General features: G+C 45.0%; 1 protein-coding gene and 1 long non-coding RNA gene across 2 annotated transcripts in view; one reads left to right on the top strand and one right to left on the bottom strand.

Moving 5' to 3' along the window:
* The window catches only part of LOC125100455 (uncharacterized), a 35252-nt gene extending 29141 nt beyond the window's left edge, over window positions 1-6111 (bottom strand). Inside the window, exons 1-2 of the long non-coding RNA XR_007127557.1 lie at window positions 4462-6111; window positions 4242-4337 (exon numbers count right to left, since the gene is read on the bottom strand). This is a non-coding gene — a long non-coding RNA (uncharacterized LOC125100455). The remainder of the gene's footprint in view (window positions 1-4241; window positions 4338-4461) is intronic.
* A 1987-nt stretch (window positions 6112-8098) lies between these two features.
* The window catches only part of ANKH (ANKH inorganic pyrophosphate transport regulator), a 131361-nt gene continuing 112534 nt past the window's right edge, over window positions 8099-26925 (top strand). The window contains exon 1 of the mRNA XM_047730636.1: window positions 8099-8596. Coding sequence (XP_047586592.1) covers window positions 8501-8596 — 96 coding nt within the window. The 5' untranslated portion in view covers window positions 8099-8500. The remainder of the gene's footprint in view (window positions 8597-26925) is intronic.

The raw sequence follows: 26925 nt of genomic DNA, 5'->3' as shown, positions 1-26925 counted from the left end.
TTCTTACTTTTCTTAACAAGAGCTTTGGAAGAGCAGAAGTTTTTGAATTGTGAAGTTTAATTTATAAATGTTTCTCTATGTGGTTTGCGCTTTCGATGTTGTGTCTAAGAAATCTTTGCCTAACCTATGGCCACAGATTTTCTCCTAAGTGTTTATCTAGAAGTATTGTGGTTATTGCATTGAATCTTTGATCTATGTTTACTTAATTTTACTTATTTTTATTAAACTGACTTCATGCCATGAAGTATGGCTCACGGGTCATTATTTTGTCCCAGCAATGCTTGCTAAAAATATTATTCCATCTCCATTTAATTACCTTGCCATTTCTGTGAAAAATCAATTGACTGTGTATATGAGGGTCTATTTCTGATTTTTTACTTCATTCCATTGCTTTTTATGTTTCACCTGAGGCATGCTGGGGTGATTATGGGGCTTTTCAGTAAGTCTTGAAATCAGGTAGTTTGGGTCCTCCAGTTCTGTTCTCCTTCAAAGTTGCTTTGGCTGGCCTCAGTCTGGTGCCTTTTCTTTTTCCAAAGGATCTGACTGGGATTCTGTGTAATCTGTAGACCAGTTTGGGGAAAATTGGTATCTTAACAATGCTTTCTGGTCCATTAATCTATCACACCTCTCCATTTACTTAGGTCTCTTTTGAACTCCTAATGTTTTATAGTTTTCAACATTTTTTATTAGATCTATCCTTAAATGTTTCATGAATTTTAATACTATTGTCAGTGATGGCTTTTAAATTTCAACTGCTACATTTTCACTGCTAGTATATATAAACACAATTGAGGATTGTAAATGCCTTTGTATCCTGTGACCTTGCTAAGCTCATGTCATAGTTCTAGTAGCTTTCTTACAGAATCTCTGAGGTTGGACACCTGAGTGGCTCAGTCAGTTAAGCGTCTGCCTTTGGCTCAGGTCATGATCTCATTCAGGGTCCTGGGATGGAGGCCTGCCTGGGATTCCGTGCTCAGCAGGGAAGGGAGTCTGCTTGAGAATTTTCTCTCTCCCTCACCCTCGATCCTCCGTCCTGCTCATGGTCTCTCTCTCACATGCTCACTTTCTCTCTCAAAAGAGATAAAATCTTTTAAAAGGGGGGGGGGCATGTGCACCCGAATGTTTATAGCAGCAATGTCCACAATCGCCAAACTACGGAAAGAACATAGATGTCCATCAACAGATGAATGGATAAAGAAGATGTGGTATAGATACACAATGGAATACTATGCAGCCATCCAAAAAACCCCCGAAATCTTGCCATTTGCAACGACATGGATGGAACTAAAGGGTATTACACTTAACGAAATAAGTCAATCAGAGAAAGACAATTATCATATGATCTCCCTGACATGAAGAATTTGAGAGGCAGGGTGGGGGGTTTGGGGGGTAGGGAAGGAAAAAACGAAACAAGATGGGATCGGGAGGGAAACAAACCATAAGAGACTTTTAACCTCACAAACCAAACTGAGGGTTGCTGGGGGGAGTGGGGGTGTGGAGAGGGTGGCTGGGTTATGGACATTGGGGAGGGTATGTGCTATGATGAGTGCTGTGAAGTGTGTAAGTCTGACCATTCACAGACCTGTACCCATGGGGCAAATAATACATTATATGTTAATAAAAATAATAATTTTAAAAAGGCACAAAAAAGGATTCTTTCCCAGAAGATTCTAAGGAAGCGTTCACAGCCCATAACCTTGATTTTGGATTTCTAGCACCCAGATCTTTGAGAGAATACCTTGTGGTCCTTTGTTATAGCACTCCTAGGAAGCTAACAAGTAGACCAATCACTGTAATTAAAAGCTAAAGACTTTTGGGGCACCCGGGTGGCTCAATCAATTGAGCATCCAACTCTTGAATTTGGCTCAGGTCATGATCTCAGGGTCCTGGGATTGAGCCCCATGTCTTCAGGCTCCCTGCTCAACTGAGTCTGCCCCTCCTCCGCTGGTGTGCTGGCTCTCTCTCTCTCTCTCTCACTCTCCTTCTCTCTCTCAAATAAATAAAATCTTAAAAAAAAAAAAAACACAAAACAAACCTCTGAGGTTTTCTATCTGAACTATCTCATGATCTGCAAATAAAAAAATACTTTTTCTTTCCAGTGTGCCTACCTTTTATCTCTTCTTCTTGCCTGATTGCATTGGCTGGAGCTTTCAGTATGGCTTTGAATTGGAGCAGCAGTGAGAGAAGACATCTCGCGTTGTTTTCAGTCTTAGGAAGATGGTGTTTTTTTTGTTCAATACTACATAGCCAGTACCTTGCACCATGTCTGGCACACAGTAGGCACTCCAAAGAGGTTGCTGAATGGATTAAAACAAAGTGAGCCAATCTACATAGAGATTCAAATAACACTGGTTTCATTACTACCTTGTCTAACCACTAAATCTATGGAGTACCAAGAGAAATTATGTAGTGTTGCAGGATATCATTTTGAAATCAGGCACCTTTTCAAATATAAAAATGATCTGTGGGGAATGTAGGAATTCAGGGATAAGCTATCTACTTGATGTGAAGGTGACACTGTGCTGCGTATTTGTCTGATTAATTAATACCTTAATTAGTTAAATTAATAGACTCAATTAAAATGCAGTAACAATAGAACTATTGTTTGTCTGCCTCTTCTCTCTGGGATAGTAAAGTCTGAGAAGTGACAAAACCTGATTTCTCCATATTATCAACATGCTAAGGATGTCCCATCACTACTAACTGTACAACGGAAAGGATTTATACCCCTGGAGACTAAACTTGGACATTAGAAAACTCAATTCAAAACACATTACTTAGTATCTCTCATTGTCCCAGGAGTGGAGGGGAGAAATGGGAAGTGAAAGAAGGTGGTAGGATTTTAAATAGTTCCTAATCTCAGGAAATTCAATATTTTGTGGTAGATATCAGACACATATTAGAAAATGAAACATGCAGCTTTCTATAATAAACAGAAAAGAAAATGTCAAAGTGAGCTGGAATTACACAGGAAAGCTTTGTGAAACACATGATATGTTAAAATGGCTTTTTAAAAAAAAGTAGACTTTTGACCTTGGATAGGTAGCAAGAATAGAAATTTAAGCTTTATCAACTATTTTAATAATATGCATTTTATGTTATTCTGGTCATTTAAAAAAAAAAAAACAAGCAAAAGCAGGGACACCTGCCTCAGTCAGTACAGCTTGCAACTCTTGATCTTGGAGTTGTGAGTTTGAGCCCCACGCTGGGCGTAGAGATTAATTAAAATCAAGAGCGCAGAAGTTAAAGAGAGGAAACGGGGTTACAAGAAGTTGTTGTTTTTTAAAGATTTTTTTATTTTTTATTTTTTAAAGATTTATTTATTTCTTTGAGAGAGAGAGAGCATGAGAGTGGAGAAGGTGAGAGGGAGGAGCAGACTCCCCACAGAGCTGGGAGCCTGACACCGGACGTGCCAAAAGTTGCTATATTTTAATCTCAGTTACACCTCCATTCCATTCAATTCCTTAGGAATTACCTGACTTAAGGTTTGCAGAGCCTGTATCCTTTGTGTGTCACCATAATGAGCCAAATACAAGTCAGCAAACCATCACGTGCTCACCTCTATAAAGTACACTTGCTTCCAGAATCCTGAAAGTCAGGGGCTAGTGGTGGTGGTATTTTTGAGTGGCATAAGCAGAATCCATCTCAAAGCTTACTCTTGTTTTTTTAGTCATTTTTCAGACACAAAGTTAGTTATCAATACACAATGCCATCAGGTTAAAAAACTGACCTGGCAAGAGGTTCCCCATTTGTTTCATTCTCTAGCAATTATAGGAAAAAAAAAATTTTATAAAAATAAAATGTAAAAGGGCATTATGTCCGGATAAGGCATATATCTGTGCTCTGATTAAAGCTGTCTCAAATCCTTTCCTCAGAATAAAAGAGGAAAAAACTAAAAAAAAAAAAAAACCATGCATGACATGTATACGTCTTCTGCCTATAATCGTCTTCTTTTGCTTTTTCTGTTTTCATCACTTAAAACATGAATGTTTCCAAAGCCAAAATTAGATTACAAAATACATTCAGAGAGTTCCTTCTTCCATCCCTATTTGACCGACCCTGGGCTCTTTCTTTCCCCGTGGATAAGCACTTGAATAATTTTTGGATTATATTTCCGGTGTGTCTTCTTCACAAATATAAGCAAATACACGGATACATGCACAACCATATTCCTATTTCTCTCCCATTCCACCTCCCTTCCCCCCAAAATAGCATGCCATTTTACAGTTCTTTTCACTTACCAAAATAGTCTGCAGACCATATCGATATCAGCATGTTAGAGAAACTCTCTCTATTCCTCCTCGCAGTTCAACATTTTGGAAGCATCTGTGTGGTCCCTTTAAAAATATTAATGAAATCATTAAAAGTGAGAACTGAAACTCCTAGCAGAATATAACTAGCTAATTCTAGTTTATCTATAGCAAATATTCCATTTCTGGACCATTTACCCATGTCACTCACCTCCTACCTCCTATTGTTGGGATGTGTTGAGAGTACAAAAACTGGCTTTGATCATTGGCCCAGTCAAATTGTTACGAGGCTTGGGCTGGAATGACCACAGAGACCACAAAAGTAAAACATGCAGCTTGGTGGGGGAAGTAGACAACTTGTCTTCCTGCTCTCTGGAAGCTTGGATCTGGGCAGAAATCATGACTTCATCAAATAGAACAATATTCATATGAACACAATTCAATAGTCTAGAAATCTGAGGCTTCCCCACGCCACCCACAATGGGCCATGGAGTAAAACTGTATGAGGCTCAGATGTAGAACTATACGGATTGAATTTATAGCTAGTCTATGAGGGGAGGGGGCTTCCTACTCATTTCAAAACATCAATATCCAAAAAAAGACACCAATATCCAGGACTAAATCTTCCACTAGAACTATCTATTAAATAAACTGGTACATTAAATACACAAGAGAGGATAATTATAGTGTGTACATAACACTATAAAGTCAATCTTCCACAAATCCTTTATGACACCTTCTTCCAGATCCCATCCATGACTACAATTCCAATCCAATTAAGGAAATCCGAGTTGCAGAGTTAGAGAACTGGATGATTTTTAAACATGACCTTTTATTCTGTCCTTTGCAACAGATATAGGGGTAACTTGTGCATAGTCATTTGAGACCAATTCCAGAAAAAAAGGAAATGAGACACACATGTAACTTTTTCTTCAAAAATTGGAGTTACTAATTTTAATAATTTTAAACACCAACACAATGGCATATGGCTGGTCGTTTATAAGATTGTTTCCGTGAAGAGTAACTTTTCCCATGCTCTGATATTAATGACCACTTGCACTTCTGATGACATTTTGTAAATATTTTTAAAAACTTTTTTTAATAAGCTGCTATATGCCCATTATGTTAAATATAGAAAAGTATAAAAAGATATTAATAATACTATGCAGCTGTATCTAAACAGTTAACAGTGCAGCATTTTCTTCCAGCATTTTCCTATATGTATATATTTTTTCCTCACACTTTTGAGTGTAGTCTATAAATCTTGCAATGTCCTTTGATCAAAAATTCTATAAATTGAAGATAAAGCTGTACCCTTTGAAAGATAACCCTCTGAATCCAGTGTAAAAAAATGACTTTGTGATCTCTTCTTGGGTTCTGTGTAATTTAGAAAACTCCCCATTCATTATCATCACTTGTTTCTCTGGAGTTATCTTTTCAAACAACGACTAAGTTAAAAAGAGGAAGCAAAAGAGAGGCCAAACCCCCCCCCCCGAAATCAGTTCTCTGACTTTGAGTCTTTGACAGAAAAAAATAATCAAATGTCCCCTTAACTTCCATATTGCCACTATGTGATCGAAATTTGGAGGCCTCTCCAATCTAAAAAGTGCTCTTTACCATAATCAAAGATGACACCATTCAATCACTCATTCGAGAAATACACTTTCAGAATACTAAAACGAGGATGGCGGCCTTTCATTGATTCACTGGAACTTTCTCACCATTCCTCCTGAAGAGGGAAGCTGTGTGTCTACATGGGCCAGCAGCAGCACCGGTAGCGATGTGGCGGGTCCTTGTCCAGAGACCAGCTAAAGCAAACTGGACCTGATGAGTATTGATCGAAGACCTCATCAACCCCACATTCCAGACAAAGGTCAGTGTAATTAGATTGCTTTGAGTAAAACGAGCCCACGGAAACCTAGAGTAACCGTAAGGTGATATTTGCTTTAGAAAAGAACTCCTTCCCAGAGAATTCCTTTAAATAACAAGCTCTCTTCGTATATATTAAATAAGATTTGACTATATTAAAACACACCTTTTGGGAATTTGCCATAGAGAAGAGTCCTGTCACAAGTACTTCCTGTTTTTCTGGGAAGTCTTTTAGAAAATATTATTTGACACCACGTAACACAATAAATAATTACCAAATTTTCATTTTAATTATAGGGGATGTCATTTGAGGTTACATCAGAGCAGGTTACATTCAGAGGGTGAATTATCTTCCTCTTTCTCAAGGCCTTGTGTGGACTGTGTGGAATTTTAAAAGGTCTCTTAAACGGCATAAAATATGGAAAACATTTGATTCTTACAAATACATTGTGAAATGCCTGAAACCAGAAAGTTGAGGTCTCTAGCTCGCTATGAGCACCAGCTTTACAAAGCTACATGTGAGGTAATGGGTTCATTCCTAGCTGCAAAATTACTTTATGGCTTTTAACAATAGATTACTTTAATTCATTATGCTAATTAAACTTTAAAAGAATCATGTGATGTGGGGGGAGTGCAAAATCATATGAGCAGGATGGGCTTTCCTTCCAAAATTAGAAATTTCAAGAGGGCAACAGTGTCGGATAAACCAAACCCAAGTCTTCCAAACGCTGGGACTTTCTCGGTGGCGACACGGGTCATAAGCCCGCGAAGCCGACCCTGCACAGGAGGCTCTTTTCCCCCTTCCTTTTAATAGACTATTTTCTGCGAGCAGTTTTTGGTTCAGGACAACATTTAGCCGAAGGGACAGAGGTTTCCCACGAACCCCCTGCCTGCGTGCGGCACTTTTCCCTCCCGGGGCCTCAACCCGCTGTCCTAGTGCCCTGTGCAGATGGATGCTGGCTTGGCTGTCAAGCTCGCCTGAAGTTTTAGGGAAAACCCTCGGCCTGGCTAGTCTTTGCCCTGAAATCACTGGGGCACCGTATAATAAAAAACAGTGTTTTCTTTCTTCTTTCCCCTTGTTTATCTAAAAGAGACAGACTTTTCGAGTTTGCGGTGGGTTTAAAACAGCGGTGCACTGGGGAGGATCTGGGCTCCTGTTAGCAAACGGCGGGAGGCAGGTCCCAGCGCTCCCAAGGACGGCGGGCCCGGCCTGGGCGGGTGCAGGGAGCGGTCCCCGCGGCCCTCGGCGCCTTTTCCCCTGGGACACATCGAGAGCGATGTCCCCTTCGCTGCGACCGTTGCTCTGTCTCTGCGCAACCCCCCTCCCCCGCCTTCCGGAGCGTCTCTCCCTCTCTCTCCCCGCCCTTAGTTCCCAGGTGGGCCCGAAGCAGGTCCCCCAGCCCCAGCCCGGGAGGGGCGTCCTCGGCCAATTTCCGCCCGCCTGAGACGGCCACCGGGGGACGGAGAGCGCGCGGCGCTCGCCGGGGACAGCCGGGGGCTCCCGGTCCTTCGCAGCCCCGCGCGCCTGGATCTCGCCCCGCGCGTCCGCGCTCACGTCCCTCGGCTGCCAGGATCGCACACGCCCCGGTCGCTCCCGGGACGGCGAGGGGACGCCGGACCCGGGGCCGCGGGGCGGGCGACAGGGCCGGGTTGCCTGAACCCGGGCGTCCCCGAGGCCTCCAGAGGTTCGGCGCCCCCGCCCCTCAGCTCCCCGCGGCGCCCTCCCGCCGCTCCGCCGGCTCGCGCCGCCGCCCCTGGCCGTCCCTGGCACCGCAGCGAGTCCCACCCCGCGCGGCCTCTGGAGCCGCGGAGGCGGCGGCGGCCCAGCGGCCTGTGCGTACGCAGCGCCCCCTGCGGCAGCGCCGAGCGCAGGCGGCGGCGGAGGACTGGAGGGCGCCGCCCGCCCGGCCGGCCCGGCCCCTCCCCAGCCCGCCGCCCGCCCGCCCCCGGGGCCGCCGGCGGTGTCCGCGCCTCCGCGCCCGCCCCTGATTTCCTCCGCGCGGCGGCGGCGGCGGCGGCGCCTCGTGCGCGCGGTTATTTATTTATTTCCGGGCCCCAGAGCGCTTATAATGGAGCCGCTGTCAGCAGAACCTTCTGCTGCCGCCGCCGCCGCCGCTGTCCCTCCTCTTTTTTTTCCCGGCAGATCTTTGTTGTGTGGGAGGGCAGCAGGGATGGACTTGAGCTTGCGGATCTCCTGCTAGAGCAGCCGCGCTTGGAGAGGGCGCCGCAGCCGCGAGGAGGAGCCGCCGCCGCCGCCCCGAGGCCCCGCCGGACCCGGCCTCCGTCCGCCCGCGCCCCCGCTCGGCCCACTCGCCCGGCGCCTCCCGGCAGAGTCCCCTCGCGGCGGCAGATGTGTGTGGGGTCAGCCCACGGCGGGGACTATGGTGAAATTCCCGGCGCTCACGCACTACTGGCCCCTGATCCGGTTCCTGGTGCCCCTGGGCATCACCAACATAGCCATCGACTTCGGGGAGCAGGTAAGCCCCGGCCGCGCCCCTCGCCCGGTCCGGGCAGCTCCGCCCTGAACCCCGCGCCCTGCGCCCCGCGCCGGGCTCGCTCTGCCTTGGCCTTAGACACCCGGGCGCCTGGGGATGAAAGCAGCGGGGAGTCACCTGCTCCGAGTCCCTTTTTATCCGGGAACATTTGGTTGGGCTTGCAGCTTGTCAAGGATGACTTTTCCAGCACTCCATCTCCCCCTCCCCCCAGTTATTCAGCAGACTTTTCCAGCTCTCTCTGGAAAATGTTAAAAGACCAGAGGGTTTAGAGCTTCACCTATAGAAGGGTTTTTAGTGCACAGCAGGAGTATTATGTAATTTGTTATTATGTAAACCTCAGGTCTGTAAGTAGAATGTAGTTGCTAATAGCTCAAGTGCTTGGTTTTTATTTACGCGGTGTTGGTGGTGATGGTGATGGCGATGATGGGGAGATTTTGTATTAGAACGTGTCCAAGTTCATTTCCCAGGTACTTCTAATTTTCTTTCTTTCTTTCTTTCTTTCTTTTTTTTTTTTTTTTTTTTTGCCCAGGTATGGACTAAGGGTACCCAAATGTGTCCTGATAAGCTAACCGTTGACCATCTCTAATTTGGGCTTTCTCTCCCCGCCCCTCCACCTTTTTTTTTTTTTCCTTTTGGACCACTAAAGCAGGGGAGTGCATTTTTGTTTGTTGCCTTCTCGTCCTTGTTTCTTTTTCATGTTTTCCCCCCCCGTTTCTCTCCAAGTGGCGTCATTGCAAATCCCCAGCGCTGCAGACTCTCCCAGCAGCGGGGCACTGGTACTCTGCACTTTGCCTGTGGGAACCTTTTTCGCAGAGCCTCCAGCGGGATGCAGCTGCCTTTGAAGGCCAGGGAGAGGATGGGGGTGGGAGGCAGTGGCTTGCCTCCTGTCAAGGCAGGAGCCTTGACTGGCCCCAGCGAGTGATGAGCCTCACTCCCGGTATTGTACTGTCTTATTTCTTTGACTTTAAGTGGAGAGACTTCAAGGAATATATGTATAAAAAAAATGCACCTGTGTTGGTGCACTTTTTGTTTTTTAAAATACCCCCTTTCAGAAGGGGGTCTGTTTGACTGCTCCCTCTGATGAGTATCTGCTTGGATTTGTCTCTCTGTACTTAGAACTTTTGCTTGATTCAACTCTGTAAGCTCACTAATGCTTAGCCCCCATTGTAAGCTACGTGTACTTCAAATTTTCTGGCCCAGAAGTGTTCACAAAATGGTATAGTGTCTAGAGACCTTTGCCTGGTAAGCAAACTAATTTCCTCTGGTGAACTATTATATTTTTTCTGTTGCCGCTTTGCTCACTAGGGTCTCCCCAGGGCATCTCTGCTGCTCCGCCTCCTTTCTGCCCACCTTCTCTTCTCTCATAGCACTGGGGACTTCGGGTGCTTTGTATAATCTGTGGAAAGGTTCTAGGACTGAATTTACTACACTGCCCTGCACATTTTAGATGAGTCCAGTGCTGTAAGCTCACCTGCACCTTCTACTATTTAAGGCTTATTTTCTTGGAGCGATCCCAAAGGTCAGAAAACCGGGGCTGCTCACCTGATCCCTTCTCCCTGAGCTGTTATAGTGTGTGTGTGTGTGTGTGTGTGTGTGTGTGTGAGAGAGAGAGAGAGAGAGAGAAACAGAGACAGTGAACGCGTACGTGAGAGCGAGAGAGGGAGGGAATAAGAGAAAGAAAATTATATGGGATAACTGGTGGAGGTGAGAGTATTCTTTGTCGTAATTAAATGACCTGAAACATACCATAGTATTGCCTCACATTTGCCTTGATTTAGTACCAGGCAGATATAACTAAGCATTTGATTTTAGTGTAAGGGAAAAGATCTCCTGAGGTCCCAAAAGGGAGACTAGACATAAGAAACAGTCACACATTCGGTTTATCTTAGTGGGTCTAATAATGCAGACGCATCCTTAAAATGTTGCTAACCTGATTATCAAAGCCGACGTACATAAAGTACTGGAAGAGTTGTCTCTTTGCACAAATGTTTTATCAGCAAGTGTTGTCTGAGGCCCTTATCCCTTAAGTGCCGGTGTGTTTATGAAGTTACAGGCTGCCTGGTGGTGGAGATAGTCTGTCAGAGTAGTTAGGGGGAGGGACTGATAGGTTTCCAAAAACCTTCTTTTGCTATCTGGTATCAGATGATAATTGTTTTGCAAAATTGTACAAGGGTAGAGGAACAGAACTTACATTTTCTTAAGCTGAAGGAGAATTACTGTAGGAATTGAAGAGTGACCCAGTCACCTGTGAGAATAGAAGTGCATTTTACCCCAACCGCTTTAAAACACAACAGAGAGGAGGAAAATGAACCTATCTGCAAAAGTGGTCTGCTTTGGACTTCAGAAAATACTTTGCTCCTGATGTGGGTTTTTAATCATGTTCTAGACAGATGGATGCATGTAGATCTCCACCATTCCTTCAGAGTGTGCAGGTGTGTTACACCTTACCTTGAGTGAACAAGACTTCATATTTCAAAATTTGACTCATCTTCCAGTAGAGGGGTAACAGAGGAGTACAGGGGTCAAAGGTCAAAGCAGCCCTTGGGTCACATGTCCTAGAGATGAACAAGAAATGCAAAATTAAAAAAAATAAAACATCTCATTAGCTGTTAAGTCTCTGACTTGTCAAGAACAAAAGATAATATAAGATGAGGGGTTTTTTTATGGTTATAAACGTCTCAGTTTGCTGTTTCTGTAAACAAAATGTGGATAGAACTTTTAAAATGGAAATCCAGCTATATGCAGGATTCCACTGAAATTTGAATAAACAGCACATATGCGATGGTGTAAAGGTATTACATATTCATAAATTATCTCAGAGCTGTCGGTGCATGTGGGGGAGGGGCTGGCTAGGAAGAAGCCTGCAGTGATTCATCCAAAGCCTCCTGATGTATGAACATTCAGTTGTAGATAGATTTCCCTATAATTTTATGGCTCAGTCAGGGAGGAAACCCAAATATTATGGAGTGTTCTAACAAGGTTAGCAAAACCTGTTATCACATTTTAAATTTTGGTGGTGGCAGTAATTTTGGGGGGTTGCGAGGGAGGGGTGCGTCCTACATGGGGGAGAAAAGCTGCTTGATCTAGAATAACCTGCTTTTTAATAGTAAATGAAAACACCCTAGGAAACAATGACAATCAGTCCATTATCACAGAAAGTAAAATCGTGTTTGTAGAACCCTGTGGGTACTTAGTACACTTTATAATATTTAGAATTATCATTTTATCTCTATTTTTTACAGATTGAAAATCAAAACTATTAGTTGTTTCCATTAACTGACTAGTTGGTATGTGCTTCTAGCACATGTTACAAAGTGTGGAAAGACTGAGAGGTTAGGAGCAAGTAGAGTCACTTGTCCAAGATCACGCAGGTATTATGGGGAGGAGCCAAGACTCGAGCCCACATCTGCCTGGCTCTTGGCCTTCCTGCTCCCCACCTCCTCCAGTCAGGCCCCCCGCTGCTAAAATCCACCCTGGAGTTGTTAGAATTTTAGGAATAAGTTTCTGGCTTTTCTGGTTCCCAGCCAGGGTTTAAACTTAATCTTAGCAGTCAAATTTTGAATTTCATGGTGTAAGACAGTCATAAAAAGGGTTCTGAGGAACGAAGGGATTGTGACCAAGAGGTTCACAGGAGAAGAACCAAACTATACAGATAATTCATATTGATAAATCAACAGTGTATCTTATTTTGCCTTTGGTTAGAAGGGAGGAAGATAAGAAGCAGCGGATACTTCACAATAAAATTATTTAGAAATTATTTAGTCTTTATCACTAGATAGATTTTGCTAAGATAGATTTTGAACAATGTATTTTTTTGCTAAGATAGATTTTGAACAATGTATTTTTTAAAAGTATCTGCACATGTCTCTGTTGTCACCATGTTTAAAGGACTTTTATTTCTATTTAAAACTAAACTTGGTACAAAGTCCCTGAATTCCTTAAAAGCCAAGTTCACCAAATTATGTAGAATAAATCAGTGAACTTTGTTTCAGGGTACTTAATGGCACCTAAAATGTTACATACAACTTCATTATGAAGACTTCAAAGGAGTAAAGAAGTTTGAAATTGTTCTCTAAACTTGAGAAGAAATGTGTTCTGCCCAGTGTCTGGTAATTCCCTCTGCCACACCAAGATGATAACTGTGGGTATTTCTGATTGCCCTAGATGATTCACTGAATCTGGTTGGGTCCAGTATGATAGTTCATAATAATTCAAAGACCCAAAGTTTTTATGTGTGAATGAAGAGTTTTGTATATGGATTGTTAGAATTGTAGAGTAAGTTGCATAAAGGGAACGTTAAGTCCTTTCTAACTTAGGGAACCGAGCATTAGGCTTTCACAATATAAGGAAATTATATTGTGTCTCAAATTACTAATACCACAAAATGGAAAAAGAGAAAGGCCCAGGAAAAATAGTTTAATAAATGTCTTTTTTGTCTACTAAGTAGGGAAATACATCCCCCCACCCTCTCCAGACCAGGAGGTAAAAGAATGAAAAAGGGTGTGTGTCTGACATTGGCCACTGCTGGGAAGGGACTCTTTATCCGAGATCTGTAAGTGATGGAAGAGACCCCCCCAGGCAGAGCTTGTCTTAAGTAATAATAAAACTGCCCATTGTATGTTCCACTTTGCAAAGTACCTAGAGACAGAAATGGCAATCTCAAGCCAAGTTTCCAAGCAACCGTGGGGGAGGGAGGGATTTTTTTCCCTTCAGTCTATTCTATGTTAATGGAATAGATTTCAAAATGCCATTCAATGTTTTCTAATTATAAAAATACTAAATGCTAACTGTCGAAAGTTTGGTTAAGTATTTCAAAATGGAGGGAAAAAGTAAAATACCTCTGATTCCACTCTAAAGAAAAGAACTCCTTTAACATTTTGAATATCTCCTGGCAAATTTTTTTCATCATAATTGAGATATGTGTATGTTTCACGGAACCCAGAGGCATTTTTCCCATATCACTTACAAGTATTTCAGTATGCTTTTAAATAGCAGCATAGTATTTGATTATACAAGCATGCTGTAATTCCCTTTGCTGTGTATGTTTCCCTATTGTTTATTTTTTTGTTTGTTCTTTTATTACTTATCGAGTACCAACTTTTTTTGCAATGGTGTTTATTTTTTATTACTTTTTATTATTGAAGAACTGTTGACATACAATGTTATATTAGTTTCACACGTACAATTGTAGTGATCTGACAGTTCTGTACCTTACACAGTGCTCACCGTGACAAATGTGGTCACCATTCGTTACTGTACAAGGTTATTACAATGTTATTGACTATATTTCCTAGGCTGTGCTTTCTATCTCCATGACTTATTTATTCTCTAACTGGAAGTCTGTACTTCCTAATCCCCTTCAACTGCTTCTTCCCCAATTTGTTTAAATGCTGAGGTTTCTTGTTTCCTGCCATAAAAAGTTTCAGTGAGCATCTTTGTGTAATAAGTAGATAACGTGTTTTTCTGACTGCCTTGGTCTTTATGCCTGGCGTAATTGGGTACCTATTTCAGTTTCTGGTTCACACATAGAAAATGAGGTCACTCTTCCCTGGCAGTCCATATTTAGTCAAAGACACCGTTGACCGCCTTAGCCAACTGATACTCTGTCCTCCTTGGTGTTTCCCAGTTCTCTCTGGATGTGAATCTACATTTAAAGTCCCTTTCCTCCCATGCACTTAGGTAAGTGGATTACTTCTAGACCACAGAGGCTTAATCCTGCAGCAGGTTTCTCCATTTCTTTATTTCTTGACTGGTTTGATGACTAGCCTAACTACTACTTTGTCAGAATCCTTCTTCCCAAGCATATCCTTCAAAACATAATCAACATCTTCAAATATCAAGACAGTATCTAAATCTCTTTCTAGGGATCCATCACATTCTTTGAAAGCAGTGAGTCCCGCGTAACACAGTTCATGGTACCATCTCCCTTCTCAGCTGTGATGAGCCCGGTGTGTGTTAGGGCTCAGTAATGTGGTCTCCGAGTCTCCTTACTCTCCCTTGTCTGACGTGGGGCAGGTTATGCTGGGATGGGAGGATGAGAGATGCCACACATTCTTCTTTAATGTCCTAGGTGAGTTGGAGTAAAGAAACCTTGTGAAACTCATACCAGAGTGACTTGGCTGGTGCTTACATTTTAGAAAAGTCAATCTGGTATTTTTTTCTCACCTGTAACTCTGAGTTGCTGTGGAGATGCAATAAAAATAAGGAAAACCCAGTTTTTCCACAGCATTATTTGGATGTGAGCTGCCTGCGTGAATGCATTTTTTTTTTTTTTTTGGATAACTGAAGCTTATCCCTTAAAATGTAAATCATTAGTTTTCTTTTTCTTTCTTTAGTACGAAAGTTATCATTGTTGGAAATATGTATCACACATCTGTCTACCTTATTAGATAAATATGGTACTCAGGATGTCATGAAATATTTTTTGATGTCTTGTAGATACCTGTTGTGCTGGGCCGTCAGGGGTAGCTGCTGACAGGTGATAGTCAAAATAGTTGAAGATTTTGGCACTAACCAAGACAACAACATAATGAAATAATAAAAATAGCTAATACATGATGAGTACCTTTTAATTTCTTGCTTCGGATCTGCGCTGGGCCTAAGAAACTGACATTTAGCGAGATTTTCATGAAACATGAAGAATAAATCATTTTGGAGGCCTCCTTTGGAAAAAAGCACATACCCTTTATGACACTTGCTTTCCCGCCCTGTGCTGATTTTGTGTCTGTTCTGGAGGCATTCTAGAGTCAGTGTCAAGCCAGTGACCTTTGAACAAGGGAAGCGTTGCCGTCTTTGATGTGGCCCTGCCCTTGCTGCTTAGGTCCTGGTAAAGAAAACACACGTGAACCACTTTTGCAAATGGAGGGACACCGATGCGTCAGTGTGTGTAATTGCACAGGGCCATTTATGATCACACACCCCAGAAAGCGGTAAGGCTGTGCCAGCTGTTCTGAGATAGTTGTCTTCTGGCTGGGGCCACCCCCTGCCTCCCCTTCTCCAGATGCCCTTGTCACCGACGTGGGAAGCACTCCATCTGCAAAGGTGAACACAGAGTCACAGTAGAGGTAAATTGGCAGACTTCACAGCAAGCCATATAGACTCGGGGATTCTTGTTTGTTTTGTCTTGTGATTTCCATGGTTGGAGATCATTCAGCTGCTGTTCCAACCAGATACCACTCAGGGCCCTGAGGACCAGGGAGCTTAAAATGACAAAGAGGTCAGCTGTCTTGGTCAGCTACCAGACCTCTGCATCACTGCTCTCTGCTGCTCCTATGCGATCGTTTTCAAAGTCTATCCTGGGAGGGGAGACAACTCGGTTATTTGTCAGGGCCCAGGAGGTAATTTATCCCCCAGACAAGGAGTTATCAGAAACCGCCTGCACATCTGGTTCAGGAAATGTCCTGGGGTCCCAGGACAGACGGACAAGGTTCGTTTTTAGTTGGGAGAGTATCTTTTGGTGTAAGTTAGCTCACAGGTCCTTTGCTGGGTTTTGCATTTTTTATGGTATTTTGATATCATTAGATGGGCCGGGCTGTCGAAGAGTCCAACACCTTTGGCAGTGGTAGAGGATTGCCTTTCTGTCAGATGGGGCAGTCGCACAGCCTGCTTCCTGACGTGCGGAGACCTCACTGTCCCCAGCCTCAGGGTGCAGGAGGGGCTGTGTGTGGCTCCTTATCCCGGAGCACAGGGAGGCCCGAGGCCCCTGTGCCCTCCTAGGAACGCAGGCTCACCAGCACACTTCCTGCGCCTCTGCCTGGATGGAGACCGCGGCTGGCAGGGGGCCCTCTGACTCTGACTCTGACTCCGACTCTGACTCGAGGCTGGGAGGAAATTGAGAGCAAGTGGGAATCCTTGGATAAGCAGTTACAAAGTGACTGGAAAGGAGAGGCTCAGGCCCCTGGCACACGAGGGGGAATGAAGTGGCTGAATGGCAGAATGTCTTCGGGCAGGTTAATGAGACTTTACCTAGGGACCCAGAGGAGCCAAGGAGGGGAAGGGCCCGCAGCTGGCCTCGTGGCTGTGATTTCCTAGGATATGAGAAGTAAAGGTAGCTTATTTTGTGAGAGACCCAAAGAGAACTGGTTTGGGTCCAGAAGCTTCGAGGTTCAGCATTTATGACTGTGAGAGCAGGTCGCTTCAGGTTTCTGTCCTAAGTGATAATGAGTCCTCGTCGAGAAGCTTTTCAGAATCCCTGCTCAGTTTCTTAAAAATATAACATTAAGTCTGGGGAAGTAGCTCAGCCTCTGACTGCTCTTTTCCGATTTACCATCTGGCTTCCATGGGCCCGTTCTGTTTTCAGAGCTGTCTTGAAGACGATAAGAACTTTGTATGCTCCCGAATGCCGCTGTGCCATAAACAATCCGGAGATCTGCTGGCCACTGGGCCGTGCATTTTAATAGCGAGGAGTAGCAGTGTGGAGAATCTAGAGCAGCAGATTGAAAAAAGAAAAAGTTGTCTGACATCCGAGTGCTTTTAAACGGCCTGGCAGGAAATACTCTGTGGCTGGGACAAGGCGGCCTCCCACCCTGTGTGGCCTGAATTTGACATTTTATAAAGACAGACTGGGCCGAGAGTAACAAATAACCGTACTTAATGAGAAAGAGGTAACTTTCACCTCTTCATAAGTCTAGCTGAGCACAGTGGAGAAGCAACCAGAAAGGCCCCTGGCAGCCAGCCGGCTCTGAAATGAGGGAGTCAAAATGCATCTGCTCGGCCCCAGAGCTCACATTTGAATGTGGTTCCCCGGTGCACTCTTGGAGCCCTTGTTTCTCTTGAAAGTGGGTCACGGTGCTTATCCCCTCCCTCTTCAGCTGCAACCTTGCATCACCTGGAGCTTGCCAGGTCATCAGGATGTGTCTGCTTTCTCCTCCCACACAAAGGGACATGCCTTCAGGTATTACGCCACCCGGGCTGCACACCTATGGGGCTGTGTACCAAATTAGGGCAGCTTCCCTGGCCTGAGCAGACAGTCCCCCATGTGTTTACCAGACTTCCCCGAAACAAACCAGTGTTTCAGCAGCGAAGAGGAAGGAGCTCGCACTCACTCACAGGGACAGCGGTGACCCACCGAAGCACCCGAGGCAGACAGACAGAAAAGCAGCAGGGTGAGCTGCAGAACCACCTCTGTGTCTCTAGAATTCTCATTTACTCAATTTCTTTAGGGCTAATGTGACTTCTTGCCAGGGGTCCTGGCAAGCCTGTTTTTCATTCCTTTTTTTAAAAAAATCAAGGTATAATTTACATACAGTAAATTACATACAGTGAAATGTACAGGTCTTCATTTCCGTGAAATGTACAGGTCCATGAGTTTTGACAAGTGACAAATGCGTATCAGTGTGGCCCACACCCTGACCAAGATATGGAGCATTTCCCTCGGCCCAGAAGATTCCCTGGTCCCCCAGAGGCAAGCGCCATCCTGACTGCTGTAGCAGGCCTTTTTAATTACTTACACAAAGTGACACACGTGCCTTTGGTCCCAGACAACTGAGGTGGGGACCACTAAGCGTTCCTCAGGTGTGCGGCACCTGGTGTCCTCCCTTCTTGCAAACTTTGACTTGATACCTAGATTTTAGTGGGTTCTACCTAGGTGGAGAATTTGGCTCTCTGAATCAAATAACTTGTTTCCTTGTACGGTCTGGTGTTCTTAATTCTTCTGATGGTAAACATCCTTCAATTATAGGAATGCTGATCCTTCTGATGTTCAGGCATGATAAACATTAAAGTCTGATTTAAAAGCTAACGTCACGGGGCACCTGGGTGGCTCAGTGGGTTAAGCCTCTGCCTTTGGCTCAGGTCATGATCTCAGGGTTCTGGGATCGAGCCCCGCATCGGGCTCTCTGCTCAGCAGTGAGCCTGCTTCCTCCTCTCTCTGCCTGCCTCTCTGCCTACTTGTGATCTCTCTCTCTCTCTCTCTCTAAAAAAAAAAAAAAGCTAACGTCATGGAACAAAATGTAGTAGCCACATACAGTGGATTATTCCTCAGCCTTAGGAAGGGATTGAATTGTGATGTATACCAGCACATAGGGGAGCCTTGGAGACACGCTAAGACATGAAAGAAGCCAGACACAAAAGGACAACTAGGGTCCGATTCCATTTACGTGAGGTGCCTAGAATGGAAAGTGGTATAGTGGTGGCCAGGGTTTGGGATGGGGGGAGAGTTAGTGTTTAATAGGTATGGTTTCTGTTTGGGATGACAGATGGCGATGGACCCTGAGAATGGACCCTGGCGAAGGTTGCACAGTAATGTGAATGTACTTAATGCCCCTGGAGTGTATACCTAAAAATGGTAAAAATGATACTTTTTATGTTATATTTTATCAAAATAAAAAAAAGTTTTAATTAACCTCAAAAGCTGCTGGGAAAGCCTGTGACTTTCAAAGAGGATTTGTCTTCTCCAAAAAAAAATGTATTAATTTTCTTCTAGTTATAATATTCATTTTCATTCTAGAGGGGAGGAAAATCAGTAAACTTTTGAAGAAACTAAGAATCCTGTGCAAACCCAGCAGCCAGAGGTAATGGCTGTAGCTTATTAGACCACATGTTCTTCCCGCCTCCTTTGGGGGGGCACGTATTTTAAGACAAAATTGTAACCTCTTTCCTTTATTTATTTATTTATTTGACAGACAGAGATCACAAGCAGGCAGAGAGACAGGCAGAGAGAGAGGAAGGGAAGCAGGCTCCCCGCTGAGCAGAGAGCCTGATGCGGGACTCGATCTCAGGACCCTGGGATCATGATCTGAGCCGAAGGCAGAGGCTTTTAACCCACTGAGCCACCCAGGCGCCCCACCTCTTTCCTTTTTATATCATAGACAGTTTCCCATTAAGTATTCATCTAACACGTGATGATTAATAGCTTCCTCGCGTTCTCTCACAGAGATACGCCGTAATGTGTTCCCTTGGGGTCCGATGTTCAAGTTGGTTCTTTTCGTTCTATTATGAATCATGGTTGGCAACTTTTTCTGGTACAGGAATCTGTACACACGTCGAATTATTTCCTCACATTAATACTAGAAATACTCTCGTGTGTGTGCCCTCCTTTCCAGGCTTCTGCTGCGTGGCACACCACGCTTCTGCAGAAGGTTCTGGTTTGCCCCGGCAGGTGCCACGCATGAATGTGTCTGGCGCCCTGGCCTGTGGCGGGCAGCCCCTGCCTAGATGCTATCTCAGGGCCCAGTGACTCCCACCACCAGGAGCCTCCGCTTGAGTTCTCACGAAGCCACGTGGTGCCAGCTCCTTCAGATGATTTCTTTTATTAAAAGCATTTTGTTTAATGATGCCAGATCAGTTTTTCACGATGCAACACTTTTAAACTGTTCAGGACTTTCATTCCTGATAGTGGGCAGGTTTTGGACCAAATCCCCACTCTGCAGGGGGTTAGACAGAAGTGCAGAGAGGAAAAGGATTGTGTCAGCTTTACTTGTGTACGTTTGGGGAAATACCTGTTCCAGCAGCTTTCCAGGCAGAGAGAAGTGCTTTTTTTTTTTTTTTTTTTTTTTTTAAGATTTATTTATTTGAGAGAGAGAGAGAGAGAGTATACATGGGGGGAGGGGCAGAAGGAGAAGGAGATAGAGAGTCTCAAGGACACTCTGTTCTAAGCAGGGAGCCCCAAAGTGGGACTTAATACCACACCCCTGAGATCATGACCTGAGCCAACATCAAGAGTCAGACACTTAACCGACTGAGCCACCGAGGCACCCCAAAAAGTGCTTTTTGGGTGCGTCCAGTGATGCTCAAGCAGTGTGCTTCCTGAAACTTCCCAGGAGAACACCTGGGAGAGGAGAAAAAGGTTACCTTTCTAGGTGCCAGGCCCTGCCGTCAGGCACCAGGCATGCACCATGGGGGGGGTCACCTTCCCACTTCAGACATGAATGGATTGAATGAAGAGCTGTGCCCTTTGTCATTCAACCCCCAGGGGAGCAGCCCTGGGCCTGCCAGCTCCCACTTACAGTCTCAGAGGAGAATATTTGTGTCCACCGCGTTCTAGGGAAATGCAGGGCAAGTGATATTTAGGCAAACCAGAAGAGAAAGTGTTCTCTCTTTCCTACCACCCTGACTTTGGCTTCCCCTATTTAACCTAGTTTCCAGGCTATTGCAAGTCTACCTTGGAGAGCAGAGAGAGAAGTGGGAAATGGCTCCCACTTGTGCAGAGGTGCACTGAGTTCCTGTGTCTCCTCGTTTCCTCCGTACTCGGTCTGCACACGGTCGTTTCTAACAGTGCCACAAGCCGACCTCAGCAAGGCTGAGAGGAGGGACCCCCACTCTTGACAGGATCCCTGGATTTGACCTCTATCCCTGTACCCACCGGCTTTATGACCTAGAGCAAAAACCTCGACCTCTGTGGGCGTCAGCCTTCCCAGTCGTCAAACAGGGAGAAAGGGTTTGCATACCTTCTTTTGGAGATGTAGACCAAACAGAGACTGGACACAAAAGTGCTTTGAGAAGTATGCAGCGCTTCAGGTGTGTGAGGGAGCATTGCTAAGACTTTGAGCCCGGTATGCTGCTGCTACAGATGTTTATTTTTACAGCCTTGACTAGCTGACTTTTCCTGATACCGATTCAGTGACTTGCAGGAGGGGAATTTCTTAACCCAGAGCCAGCTGGGTTCGGGCAGGCAGAAGCATGCTGAAGGCAGATGCTGGAAACACTTGGATTTTACAGCATGTGTGCCAGCAATGTTGTCATCATTGTTGTTGTTGTTTTCCCACTTGGTGGAAAAGACACTTAATGCTGGATTTTCTCAGCAGTTTTTTTTTTTTTTAAGTCGAATTACTGGGATTTAGATAACATGTGCTTTTTGAAATGATAGGTTACACATTCTTTGAATTACAGGCTGCTGTTTGTCACAGACTTGGAGGAGGGTGGCTGGATATCCCATTGAACCCCTTCTCTAATTCACACCTGCAAGTGGGACCAGGCCTTTCTCAGTTCAGTTGACAGTTATGGCAGTGGCCCACCAAGGTGTTTACTAAGCTAAAGTGTGATGGGTAGTTCATGAGCTGAAAGTCTGTAACCTGTTTCTCCAGGTGCTTACTGTACGGTACTGTTGCCTTATTAAATAATGAGGACTATGGAACACAGAGGGCAAGAGTGTTCATGAATGTGTTCATTCAATAAATGTTTCTCGGGATACCCACTACGTCCCAGGCACAGTGCTAGTCACTAAGGACAGAAAAAGAGAAAGGATGGATGCAATCTTTGGCTGCACAGCACTTATCCTGTAGGACAAGCAGACAGGCAGGCACTCTCTACAGAATTGCTCTCCTCTGGGATGATCTCCTCTAGGATCTTATAAGAGGAACCTTGGCCTTTAAGGGTCAAGGAAGTTTTCTGATGGAGCTGAGACCCGAAGAGGATAGTGTGTCCCTATTCTGAAAAGCAAGGGAATTCTGGGTGAGGAAAGACAGATGCTCCCTATGACTTGAACAGGGAACCAGACCAGGAGGCTACAGGGGCAGGACGGCAGGGCGAGCAGAAGCCAGACCAACAACCTGCCAGTTGGGCCTTGATGGTGAGAGCAGTGGGAAGCTCTGATGGGTTCCTAGTAGGGGTGTGGTGTGCTTGGATTTGCATATTTGAAAGATAATTTCTTTTTAGCAGGGCTAATGATTTAGAGGGAGGTGGGACCAGCGGCAAGGAAACTACCAGAGAGGTAGGTGGCCTACAGCAGTCCTGGGGCAGGGAGGGAGAGCCTAAAGGAAACCCCTTCTAGAATCCAGTGGACATGGCCACTGACGAGCCAGGGTGGGAGAGGGCCGCTGCGTGAGGACCCACAGAACTCTGCAAGAGCTGGTCTGGAGTGAAGAGAACAAGTTTCATTTCTCAGTCATGTCCATTTGTTAATAAGTCGAGTGAAATGTTTGAAATCGCTTGCCTGAGAGACAATACAAAGTATGGGTAACGGTGGGAGCTACAAAAATATTTTGTGTCTGTATAGCCTTCTTTCTGCTTTCTGTCTCTGTGTGTAGCTCTCTTTCTCCCTTCCTCCCTCTCCTTTTGTCTCCCTTTTTCTTCCCTCCTTCTCTTTCTCTTCCTGGGACAACTTAGTTATATTCTTTATAAGTGAGAGCTGTTTGCATTTTTAACCTAAATGCAAGTGCTATGAATATTTGTTTTTCTCTCAACATGTAAAAAATGCTTTATTATGACGCGGTCGCTTCCCAGCCATGTGTCTTAATGAAATAGTGGGGGGGAATATTCAACAACATTTCTGAATATTTGACATTGGAATACATGAGGGCTGTGGGGGGAGGAAATTTATCTGCATCACCACGGTGCTTGCTCAAGGTAAGATCACATTCGCACCAGGTGCCTGGTGACCGCGGAGAGAAGCCATCTGGAATGCAGTGTGATGAGGCTCCCTAGTTTGCTCTTTCTGTATATTAAATGTTTGCTGGGTAAACAGTAGGGAGTGGACTAACCTTAGAGGGGTTCTGGTTACAGCTTTATGTTTGTTTGTCTGTTTTTTGGTATTGTCTAGAGCTTATAGTCTAGTTATAATTCACGAAAGGCATTTAGAATACATTTTGCTATAGAACTATTCTAAATTGTGGCTAGGTTTCTGGGCCATTTCCCCAAAGTTATTTAACTCTTAAAGTTATTAAAATATTATACATCTGCGGTGAGGACTAGTAGAAAACCACGCTGTTAGAATGGTCGGAATGGGGGAAAGTGGTTATGTTGAAAAACGGCATTTGTCTTAATTAACTTGAAGCTCAGTTGTTTTGATAACAATGTAAGAAAGGTCATAGCTAGGAGAGGGGGATGTGGGTGCCACCCGCCACGGATGTCGCGTTAACTTAAAATCAAAACATGGGAGATAGAGTCAGTACCATATAATGAACTATCCAGGGACAGATGGTAGCCAGCCTGTGGTGATCGGTTCACAGTGTATACCAACGTCGAATCCCTGCGTTTCCCATGAAACTAATAAAATGTTGTACATCAATTATATATCAATAATTAAAGTAAATAAGAAAATAAAATAAAAGCATCTTCTGGGTGCACGTGGCTCATCAACTGTGATTACAATAACTTGCTGTGTTTTCTAGTGAGTAAAATTTTCTAACACCTACCCGTGCCTATGGATTTAGGCTTCCCTGTGCTTGCATTCCATCGACATCTTCTCAACAAATAGTGCAAAAACAGCATTTCCTAGGAAGAGACCCTCAAGCCACTAGGAAGCTCAGCATATAGATGAGAATTTGGGGAAGTGAAAATATTTTCTGTAATTGGACCGTGTCACTATTGTAAAAGGAATATCTCTAGTTATATATTATATCCAGACATTTTTTTTTTTCATTTGAGAATCAGCCCGTGTTATCTCCAATGTAAGACAAATCAAATGCCTTAGATTACATGGAGAGCCAAATACTTACCTCATTTTTTTATCTTTTTAGTTCAACAGAAGTAAATAACCTTATTTCAGGAGGCAACAAAATGAACATTGGCTTGCCTCTTGCCTGGTACACACTTCAGTTTTGCAGAGGACTTCACAGCATATAAAATATGTTCTCATTAAACGTGATAGTTGGTCCACAACCCAGAGGCATGCAGGGTCCCCCTCCTGGAAGGAGAAAGGAGGCCACTGCCAGCAGCCTCTGCATGTCTGGAGAGGCCGTGCTTGGCCATAGAGCCCACTGGCCCCAGCCACCCTCGTTTCCCTCTTGGAGCTGAGCTCCACCTTCCTTCCCAGCCCTGGGTCCTGTTGAGCCCTGAGGAGGATGGAGTCCAATGTTGGAATTACAGAGAATGGGCCCAGAGAGCAGAGAAGTGGCAGTCCCCTGCTCCTTGGGTCTCTGTGTCGTCGGCCTCCTCTCCATCCCTCTCTGAGGGCCCACTCTGTCCTAGTGAACATGGGGTGCTGCCTTTCAGCATGAACCAAAGTCCCAGCACGAGCTTAGCAGGGCCGCATGTCACACAAGGTCCGTCCCAGTCCCCCGGGTTCTGGTTTGCATCATGGCTCTGTTCTTCCCTCAACGTTCATACCATCGGGCTCCGCTTTGCCAAAATGACCGGCCTGCTTTCACCCCATCCTCCCCGCCCGCCTCTGAGTGCCCCCCAACCTTGCGGCCCTCCCTCCTTGTCTATGCTTCCCAGTATTATTTCTTAAAATCTAATCATCGCGTTAAAGAAACCCTCGGTGTGGGCTCCAGGCTTTCACTGGCTGTACCTTCTGGCAGACATTGGAGCCTCCTCTGCTTTTCAGCACCTTTTCATAAATCAGGTGTCTTTTTTTTTTTTTAAGATAATTTTTCCCTTCCCAGCATTCATTAATTTCAGATTAGGTTGCCTGGATGGCCGCAGTGACATGTCCCTAGCTTTTCATCCGTGGCTGCAGTCCGCCCTTCCTGGAGGCCCCGGGGCTCCCGCGTCCCATGCCTCCTGGCATCTTGGCGGTGCCACATCTGTGTCCCCACCTTACCGCGAAGCCCTGAGGCAGGGCTCCCCCTTTCCCACGGCACTCAGTGCAGGGGGAGCTGCAGACGGGCTTGGGTGAAGTAAATGGATGATGTGAACGACCCCTTGCTTGAAATCGTACGGCAGAACCCAGGCAATGAGCTCAAGGTCCTTTATCAGCTGAAGGTCTATTATCAGCTGGAGCACGTCTGTCCCTCTAAGTGGAGGGACAGCAAACTGACCCCACTTCCTCCTGAGCACGCTGCCTGGCACACAGCTCAGCTCGGGACCAGGGCAACGCCGTTAGGGTGCGACCGGAGCGGCCTCCCTTCTCCGCCCGGAGGGGAAGGTCGCTCCTCTCTGGTGGCGAAGCTGGCCCCACGTCAGGCAGGGAGCTCCCAGCATGGACTTGAACCTCGGGTTCACTGACTGGTCTTCGTGTAGATGCCAGTGAGGCCAACTACACTGAGAAACAATTCTTGTGTTTGCGATAAGAAGCATTTTCTGGTGAAAGAAAACACGCCCAAGCATGCCCTTTGGTGGGGGTGCTTTCACCTGAGGGAAGAAGTCAGGGTGATTTGAGTACTGCGGGGTGGCAGGGCAGGGGGGGGTTTGCTGCCCAGTGAGGAGGTCTTAACCCCATAGGTGGGGAAGGATGCTGGATGGTTAATGGCCTTCGCCTTCAGCCCTGGAAGCGCCAAAGACCGGCTTCCTTGGGGGTACACACCCAAATGACCATTAAAGCATCTCTTAAAGGATGCCAGTCTTGTCTGATTGGCAAGTGTGCTTCTCCATGTGGGACAGATGCCTCACCCTGCACAACTGTGGTTGGGGGAGCCTGGATAGATCCCAATGTGCAGAGTGACAGTGGCCAGAAGCACTTACCATGTTAGCCATAGCCTCTGGACTTCTTATCATGAGAATGAGCTGCCCCCAAACCGACAGGCTTATAATGCACCATATTCATGTCATAGCAGGGACAATGTTAAATTACATGTCCCAGCATGGGACCCGAACAGAAAGTAACACTGAAGTAATATTAATCTAATAGCAAATAATATTACTATTAAGTTCCTCTTCCCTCCCTCCACTGAATATATCACCTAATCATCTGTAATAATTTTCTGTGCAAATGGTTTTATTTATTTTAATAAATAGTTTTATGAACTATCTATGTGTGGTTAACATTGTAGGAGGGGAAAGTCCCTTGCTTTAGGGATTCTGAGTGTGTTACATGACTTACCGGGACACAAAATGAGAGAATATAGTTTAAAATAGAACTAGAGTACTTTCCCTCTCCAAACTCCAAATGAGAAGGTGGAAAAGAATATGCACTTGGGACGCACCTGCCACACCAAGTGTACGGAGGAGAAATCCGATCTCTAGTATATGCCATCTCCTTAGCAACTGAGCTAGACAGGTGAGTGCAGAGGGGGAAGCCTGGAAATGAGAGTTGCGTGTTTCTAAAACACAGCACTGTATTGTAAACCAAAACCTGGTCCTCCTTAACTCGGAATTGTGATGGGTGCTTGTTTGTAGTTAGTTCCCTTTTGAGCTTATTAAATCATTAATTTCATAACCGTGGCAACATTTTGGTAGTTTTGTGTCGTTTGAGGCTTCCCTTAGCAAAGTATAAAATATTTATAGATTGTTTGAAATAAGCCAGTTTTTCTCTTTTTTCTTATTTTTAATGGGATGGCATTCAGTTTAAAAAAGGGTGGGGGCAGATCTTACAAGGTAGAGCATGGAGTTGTCATAAAGCTGGTAGGGGACTTTGACATTAAAGCCCACAACCGGCCTGGATGGGAGGATGGTACAATTAATCTTGTAGGCACTCCAGACTCATAGAGTCTGCATAGTGGTTTTCCAAAATGAAGAAATAGCCTTTTTATGCCTGTGCTGTTGCTCTTTTCCAG

This window comes from Lutra lutra, chromosome 5, assembly GCF_902655055.1.
Source record: "Lutra lutra chromosome 5, mLutLut1.2, whole genome shotgun sequence".
NCBI classification, from domain to species: domain Eukaryota; kingdom Metazoa; phylum Chordata; class Mammalia; order Carnivora; family Mustelidae; genus Lutra; species Lutra lutra.
Note: the sequence above shows the minus strand (reverse complement) of the source record. Positions and strands in the feature narration are given on the sequence as shown.